General features: G+C 42.3%; 1 protein-coding gene across 1 annotated transcript in view; it reads left to right on the forward strand.

Moving 5' to 3' along the window:
* The window catches only part of PRLR (prolactin receptor), a 32195-nt gene extending 25312 nt beyond the window's left edge, over positions 1-6883 (forward strand). The window contains exons 6-9 of the mRNA XM_040420985.1: positions 4-145; positions 3241-3340; positions 4478-4547; positions 5405-6883. Coding sequence (XP_040276919.1) covers positions 4-145; positions 3241-3340; positions 4478-4547; positions 5405-6412 — 1320 coding nt within the window. The 3' untranslated portion in view covers positions 6413-6883. The remainder of the gene's footprint in view (positions 1-3; positions 146-3240; positions 3341-4477; positions 4548-5404) is intronic.
* The last annotated feature ends 2354 nt before the right edge of the window (positions 6884-9237 follow it).

Below are 9237 nucleotides of genomic sequence, written 5' to 3' on the forward strand. Positions count from 1 at the left end.
TAGGAACATATAGTTGAACAACAAACAAAGCTGAAATTATTTAGCTTAACCCCAGGAAAAAATTACGTGGTCCAAGTGCAATGCAAGGCCGATACCGGAAAATGGAGCGAATGGGGTGAGGAAGGTTATGTTCAAATCCCTGGAGGTAAGGACCAGACAGTATCTTACAGCATCTGACCATGAGCCTGTAAAGCAATGTAGGGTTACAGATCTCAAGGTTCTCAAGTATCCAGAGGTCTCCCCATTCATTGTCCCAATTTTTCTGCTAGATTTATTTCACTCAAGATGGCAGCTCAGGGGGCATGTCATTTTTGCTGTGGCTCTCTTCTTGTAACTGCCACAGATTCTAACAGAAGATAGGGCTGGTGACAAACTGAGTGCATGTGACCAAGAAATAAGGAAAGGAACAAACAGCAGGTGGCGCTATACGGATACATTTTATTGAATAACTCAGTGGATATACTACGTTCTTAACTACATGCAATTATAAAAGTATTCAGATCCAGATGCTGGTTTGAAGGAGTTTTCCAGCTTTATGCCGGCGTAATGAAAAATTAAAAGTTTTTAATACTTTTTTTAATACTATTATAACAGTTTAAGCTTTAATTCTTCACCTTTTTAAGAAATCTGTTTGCTGGCAGTGAATGAGAACACTGTAGTTTACATTCAGAGGGAGTAATCTTGTCCATAGCTAGTCTTGCTCTAACCTGTGGAAACAATTGTATCCAGTCTAGACAATGCTCTGTGAGCTAAACAGCCCAGACTCCAGACTGATACATTGTAACAAACTAGTACAGTTGTATCCAGTCTAGACAATGCTCTGTGAGCTAAACAGCCCGGACTCCAGACTGATACATTGTAACAAACTAGCACAGTTGTATCCAGTCTAGACAATGCTCTGTGAGCTAAACAGCCCGGACTCCAGACTGATACATTGTAACAAACTAGCACAGTTGTATCCAGTCTAGACAATGCTCTGTGAGCTAAACAGCCCGGACTCCAGACTGATACATTGTAACAAACTAGTACAGTTGTATCCAGTCTAGACAATGCTCTGTGAGCAAAACAGCCCGGACTCCAGACTGATACATTGTAACAAACTAGTACAGTTGTATCCAGTCTAGACAATGCTCTGTGAGCTAAACAGCCCAGACTCCAGACTGATACATTGTAACAAACTAGCACAGTTGTATCCAGTCTAGACAATGCTCTGTGAGCTAAACAGCCCAGACTCCAGACTGATACATTGTAACAAACTAGCACAGTTGTATCCAGTCTAGACAATGCTCTGTGAGCTAAACAGCCTGGACTCCAGACTGATACATTGTAACAAACTAGCAGAATTGTATCCAGTCTGGACAATGCTCTGTCAGCTTAAACAGCCCAGACTCCAGACTGATACATTGTAACAAACTAGCAGAGTTGGATCCAGTCTAGACAATGCTCTGTGAGCTAAACAGCCTGGACTCCAGACTGATACATTGTAACAAACTAGTACAGTTGTATCCAGTCTAGACAATGCTCTGTGAGCTAAACAGCCCGGACTCCAGACTGATACATTGTAACAAACTAGTACAGTTGTATCCAGTCTAGACAATGCTCTGTGAGCTAAACCCATCAACAGCTGCTGCACAAATCTCTCTACTGGTTTGCTACAATGTATCAGTCTGGACACCAGAGCATTGTTGAGACTGAATGCAACTGCAATATAACTGCAAAGTGTAAAAATGGCCTTAAAGGAAAGGCCAGTTTTATGTAAATGGGTTTAGTCCTTGCATATTGGGAAGTTCTGCAACTGTGTAAAATACTTGCTGCTCGTGAAGGAAACATTTATTGTTTGCATTCTGAACCTGAGACCTCTACAGACCTAATAATGCCCACAGATGGGGGTTAGTTAGAATGCATCCGTATAGGGAAGTCCAGGGCAGACAAAAATTGTACTGCAGCTCTGTTTAGCTCTCAGAGGATTGCCTACACTGATACATTGTGACACACCCTCAGCCTTAAAGGGATTCTGTCACCTCGTTTTAGGTTATAGAGATGCGGACATGCACGGCTAGATCTCCGCTAGCATGTCCGCAATATACCGGTCCTATAGGGCTGTGCGCTTTTATTGTGTTTAAAAAATGATTTTAGAGATATGTAAATGAGCCTTGTAAGGAGCCCAGGGGGCTGCACGAACCTTCCTGGGGCCCAGCCGCGCCCGCCTGTGAAGGAGCCCAGCACCGCCTATGTCCTCCGAATCTCCTCCTTCATAGTCAGATTGCTGTAATCTCACGATGCATGAGCTCGCGCATGCGCAGTTCCTTCCCTGAGGCTGATGCCAGCACAGGGAAGGAACACTATACCGGCACTGCACATGCGCGAGCTCATGCATCGTGAGATTACGGCAATCTGACTATGAAGGAGGAGATTCGGAGGACATAGGCGGTGCTGGGCTCCTTCACAGGCGGGCGCGGCTGGGCACCAGGAAGGTTTGTACAGCCCCTTGGGCTCCTTACAAGGCTCATTTACATATCTCTAAAATCATTTTTTAAACAAAATAAAAGCACACAGCCCTATAGGACCGGTATATTGCGGACATGCTAGCGGCGATCTAGCCGTGCATGTCCGCAGCTCTATAACCGAAAACAAGGTGACAGAATCCCTTTAAGTAGGACTAGGTCATGTTTTCAGTGCTGAAATGGTGAAATGTAGTTGGAGAGGATGAGGATGGCAATGCATAGATATATGGCAAACTCCATAGACAAGTGTAGGGTTTTTAAAAGGTTCCTAGGAGATATTCTTATACAGAGTTCCAGATCCACTACTTCCCGTCCCACAGACGTACATCTACATGATAAAATTATCTTTGGCTGCAGCTTCCACTAGGGGGAGCTCAATGCTCTCAATAATTAGCCCAATAATAAAACTATGCTGCCCCTAGTGGCAGCACAAAGATTTTTTTTTTACGCAACTCCATTTCTTATGAAGAGCTCAAATAATGGTTTCTAGTGCACCCCTGGGATGACGCTAGAACTAAACTGCCCACACTAGATTCATTCACATCATATCTCATAGCTCATTGCACTTACAGAATGACGTTTGTGCCCATCCTTTGCACATGGTGCCAATGACTTGTATGTACCAATGTCAGGTCCCTAGACTTATTATGTATTGGATGGGCGTTCCCTTCTTGTGACCCAGTCATATGCCACCCATACAAATACTAACCTATCAATGACATTATCTTTCCTCCAGTCACAAAGAAACGAGACCTGACACTCTGGATATCCATCGCTGTCTTGTCGGTCATCATATGCTTGACATTGATCTGGACATTGGCATTGAAAGGAGTCAGGTAAGTACCCACTGGTTGTTATACAGAGAAATACATTGATAAGAGATGATATATGAGTAGATGTGCTGCAGAAGAAACCACCAACCACCAGGGAATAGAAAATCTGTGTCCACTTCCCTCCTAACCACTGACCACCAGGGAATATAACATTGCCCTCCCTCTAATCCCTGGGGTATGAATGTATCCACCTCTTCAACTAGACACCAGGAAACGTTCCACCTACTGACTAGGCATTGGGGCATATTACCTACCTCCTCCTCCCTCCCTGTCCTCTGGAAGTCACAAAATATTCCCCCCTCACCCACTAGACACCAAGGAACCTTCCCGCACACTAGGCACTTCACCTGTGAGACCACTAGACACTCAACACATGAAATATTACCTACTGCTTTCGTTCCCATCCACTAGACACCAGGGATGGAATATAACCTAACCCTCTCCTCAATCACCGAGCACAGAATGATGTATTTATCAGATGTTGCTCTCACTTCTCTGCCCAACCACTAGACACTAAAGTATATGACATACCCACATCCCCCTCACTACCCACTGGAAACCATAGAACATTCATTCCCTTCCACCAGGACACCAGGGAATATAACCTAACCCTCTCCTCAATCACCGAGCACAGAATGATGTATTTATCTAGATCATAGATGTTGTTCTCGCTTCCCTGCCCACTCAACTAGACTCTAAAAGCATAGAACATGACAGTACTTCCCTTCCACCAGGACACCAGGGAATATAACCTAACCATTTCTTTAATCACTGAACACCATAACTTTTCACCAGGAAATATTACCTCCACCAATTAGACACCAAGGAACATTACCTACCCCCATTCCCCCTCACTATTTACTGCAAACCAAAGAAACTTACTTAACAATCCTTTCATAAAGAACTGAATACAAGGGAGGACTGTAATTTTCACCTTAACTTGGCCCCATCTATAAACTTCCATCTCTGTAACAACCCCTACTACCCACTGGAAGCCACAGAACATCACCTACCCACTCGACACCAGGGAACGTAGCCTACATTTTCTACTACAGAATCGTATTCAGTCTCGATAATAATTTATGTCAATACATTTTTTAGAACCTTGCCTTATTTTAATTATTTATTGATTTGCATTAGTTGGATGTCCTGTATATGTCCTCCTGTCCCCGGACCAAAAATTATGGGATTTGATACCCAACTACTTAAGGTAAGTGCTGCTATATTTTGTACAAAATCTCCTGATTTTATTTCAGACATAAAACGCCTTAGGTTAATTGCTTACAATGGTGGTGGCTATAGAAAGATTCAGTCCATGACAGGATTAGGGAAGGGTTGTGGGGTATTCCTGAGCTTGGTCCATGGTAGCTGAAACTTCTATGGTATGCATGGTCCTGCACCACCTGTTTAGACAGGGCTGGATTATAGGGAGGGAACATGGAGTCTCCACCAACTACATCCCCTGCCCAGGCCAGTTCTTTAGTTTGAGTTCTCAAAATCACAACTGCATCATCTGTCCAGGGGTGAAACTGAGCTTTCGGTTCCCAACCCCACCATTCCCCATGTAAGCTGCAGGTGTGAAGAAGAGGTGGCCTGGCATCTATGCGACCCTGTCCATTGAAGTCAAGGAGTCAATGGCTCAGCAATTTTGGTGACTACCATAGACTTCAGTGGAGATGATCACGACATATGAAAAGGGGTATGCATACATAATACAGACGAGTTACAAACTGGTACAGAAGGAGAGAGGGCCCTGCCCGTGAGGGCTTAGAATCTACATGGTATGGGAGAAGGACTCAGTAGGAGAGGGTGATTATATGTGGTATATGTGGTTGTTTGGTAGTTAAGTGGTAACTGGTCCCCACCAAAGTGGTTGTCTGGTCCCCACCAAACTTTTTTCCCCAGAGGCCTCTAACAACTGTGAGCCACTGCTGGTCTGCCTTCAACTATCAATGAAACAGCAAAAAGAGTAGCACTACTTAAATTGGCTGTGGACAGTGGAGTCTTCAGATATGTCTAAGTATATGTGGGTGTTTATCATTTTAATATTATTCTTCTCTTTACCAGAGTGGAAAATCTGAAGACCTATTGGGTGCTCTTGGCTGTCAAGGATTCCCTCCAACTTCAGATTGTGAAGACCTTCTGGTGGAATTTTTAGAGGTAGATGACAGCAAAGAGCACCTCATGTCAAGTCCAGAAAGAGAACCTCAGTGCCAACATATGAAAGTCAACCCTGTGGATACAGACAATGATTCCGGCCGTGGAAGCTGCGATAGCCCCTTTGCTCTTCTCGAAGGAACAAAGGACCAAAGAGTCTCATCACAGGGTTTCGAAAGCATCCAGAATGGTATCCATGATCACTTGGCAGCCAAATCTCCTTGGTCTCTACAAAACAAAGCACTGGACCCAACATTTTCAAATTTCAGTGATAACAAATCTTTAATTTGGTCTGATGGTAAAACATCCAGCAACCAGTCACCAAAATCCAGTTATCACAATGTCACAGACGTCTGTAAGTTGGCGCTTGGTGTCATGAATGCCAGACTATCGGAATTTTCAGTGCCAACGGAAGACGAGAGACAACCTGTGTACTTTCGAACAACCGAGAACACTGATGACAAGAAATCAAATAAACAGAATGACTTGGGAGATTTGCATTCCAAGGGTGTTGAGGCGGACATGTTGAACTTGCTGCTCAACGAGAAGACGCCCTTCATGGCGCCTCGATTCATGGACTATGTCGAAGTCCATAAGGTGAACCAAAACAGTGCCCTAGCATTAGTACCAAAACACAAAGAAAACAAAGTGAAAACAGACCAATATTCTATACTGGTTCCAAACCAGGAATATTCCAAGGTGGAAAGGGTTGAGGCTGACAGCACGTTAGTGTTAATGCAAAACCTAGAGCCTCAGGTAAGTCCGCCGAGTGGTGGAGACGTCATGAAGGAATTCATACAAAAGCCCCAGACAACTCAAGCGGAAAAGCTCATGGGCCTTTTAAAACCTGTTGTAAATGAAGGTGAAATTAAAAGTCTAGGAATGGGTTACATGGACCCATCAAGCTTTTTTCCCTGATCCCTGGAATAGAACCATGGTGGAGACGGCCATGCTTGGCTCACCAGGAACTTGAGTCATCACACAGTCACTTTATCCCTCAAGAATTAGTGATATCATTAGTTTCGGTACGGGCTTGAGCCTCTTAAAGGGCAGGAGAGAGGAGCTACTCATTGAGTTGTTTACTTATGACTGGCTTATCAAAGGCAACATTGCGGAATAGGACAAGTGAAACTTCAGGTCTAGAGATGCACATCTGCTTTGACCATCAGGCCCACTATTCCAAAGCGGAACAAATTATTAGGTTTTGCTTTCTGCCTTGTTGAGTGTTTTTTCTTGACTACCTTGTACTTTTGTCACTTTATGTTTTGCAATGTACACACTTTAAAACTGAAATATCCCATAGAAACCGCATCAGATACATGCATCCACAGACATTCAGTGAAGCCCATGGGTGTTGAGAACCTAACTCTTCACACTGAGGGGCCGGGAGGGGTGTAATTGGCTGTTTAGGAAATTTTAACCTGCCCTCATTTGTTTTCTCCATAAGAGATAAGTGACGATTTATGTGCCTGGCAGCCCCTTATCTCCTCATTGAAATAGCAGCCGCTTTAGTCTGTTGAAAACTGTTATCTGATCGGTTAGAAATAATGACACTTGCAATTTCCACCTTCCATTTATGGAGCTTAAAGGGAATGTTCATTTGCTGTCACTCTCTTCAAGCAAAGCAGTGTGTACTGGGATGAGATGTTCTAGAATGTCTATGACACTCAGGCTCTACCTTTATCCTCTTAAGTGCTCTCAATAGATATTTTATTCTTAAACTTTATCCTTCACGACTTGCATTGAAACTACCAGCTGGATGTAAAATTAACAGAATATTTTTATAAGATGTATATTGTGTCACTTTCGTTTTTTCCATGTCCTACTTGACAGCCAACTCAAGGGTTACGTTTTTACTTGTATGCTTTATATTGTCGACTTCTAGTCTGCACATTGAAGAGTTTTGGAATTTGCAGCATGTCGTAAGTCGTGTACTACTGCTGACTTCAGCTTTAGCAGCAGTGACATCTGCTGGCCATAAGAAGGTACTGCAGGGACTTCTCACAGTGATTCTAAAAAAAAAATATTTTACTTAGTGAACATAAATAATTTTAAACCTTCTGGCAACCCATGGGACCCTAGTCATATGGCTAATATAATTCTCAATAGTTCCTAATATACTTCCTGTTAAATTTTGGGTCTAATGTGTTGATTTTGGGGATCACATACGGTATATCCTTATCTCTACTCCATTCCTTCAGCTGCGTTTCTCAATATTTGCCCTTATGGACATACCGGAGTAACAAATAGTGTATACAAACACTTATGACATTTATTCATTCCCAGTGAAACCCCTTTAAGTGAAGGTCTACCCTTAAATCACACTTCACACTGTAATTTTTCAAATCTAAATAGCTTCAAAATGCTATGCTAATTAATTTCTTACAATATTTTTCCTGATACAAATTTCCCACATAGACACAACATTAAATTCTGTCTGCCTGCAACCACCACTAGAGGGAGCTCTGGAATGTACTATTTATATACAGAGCTGAAGTATGCAGTACGTTTCTAAGCTCCCCCTAGTGGTGGCTGCAAGCAGACAGAATGCTATTCTTTATAACTCGTCCCTATGTAGGGGATTTGGAAATTGGTATCAGAACAACTGAGCTACGATTGCAGCAAAGGTATATAAAGAAATTAATCAACACAGAACAGTGGACCTAAAAATATACTGATTGATAGCGGAGATCCACTTTAAGCAAATAGACCCTAGAGGCTGCAAAAACCTCTTGCATTTGTCACATGAGTGAACTGTGATGCATACTGCAACTCTTTTAATTAGTAAAAATATACAGGTCACTTTTTGTCTCATCAGCTTGTGCACTTTAATAGAAGTTCTTCTTGCATTTACCTGACACTCAGGAAAACGTAATTTCATTTCAGGATTTAAAATTAATAACCCCCAATATGAATAGCAGTCCAAATTATACCCATCACCTACATAGGTATAATTGTATGGTAAGTGCTAGGCAGCATTGTCACATACTTTCCAGCTTGTAGGCTTCATCTCCCTCTCTCACAGCAGCAAGTCTCAGCGCCATCTCAAACTTTAATAATCTAGGTTACATTCTATCTGCTGTAGATAATTCTTATATGTTGGAAATTGATAATTCTCCTCCAGTCCTAGACAGGGAAGGTTTCCATTACGGGAATTGGGACCTGCAGTTCTTCAAACTTGATATTGTCCCAGATCTTTTTTATGTTATTATCTTCTCCGAGGCGAAAGATGTCGAGCAGTTTCTTGTTCGTTGTCAGATGTTCTACAATGCTTAAAATACTCAGGCTGCACCTGTAATCTTTTACATGTTTTCTTTCTTTTTTTTTTTTTTTCTTAAAGGGATTGTCCAGTTTTCAGCCTTCACCTGCAAATTACTGTAATGTCTTATAGGTCATCTAACCACTTTCTAAGTGCCTCAGTCTATGATGCAGTTCTAACTCTTGAGAATTCCCCCCATTGATTTAAAGGGGTTTTCCATTTTCCGTAGATCGTACTTTGTTAGCCCGGCATTTTGCTGGTTTTGGAATATCAAAATTTAACACAGAGAACTGAGTCCGGCCTTGTTCTTCACCACTGCCACTAACTTTTCAGCCGTAGCCTTACCTGTAACCCATGTTCAGCCAGCTTTCATGGGTATGAAGACTTTTACAACCATTTGCATTAGTCTAAATGCATGTACCATAAAAAATAAAGCAACCTTGCAAGTAATCTTTTTTTGTCGTTTTATGTATACAGCTCCTAT

Source organism: Bufo bufo, chromosome 2 (assembly GCF_905171765.1).
Source record: "Bufo bufo chromosome 2, aBufBuf1.1, whole genome shotgun sequence".
Classification (NCBI taxonomy): Eukaryota; Metazoa; Chordata; class Amphibia; order Anura; family Bufonidae; genus Bufo; species Bufo bufo.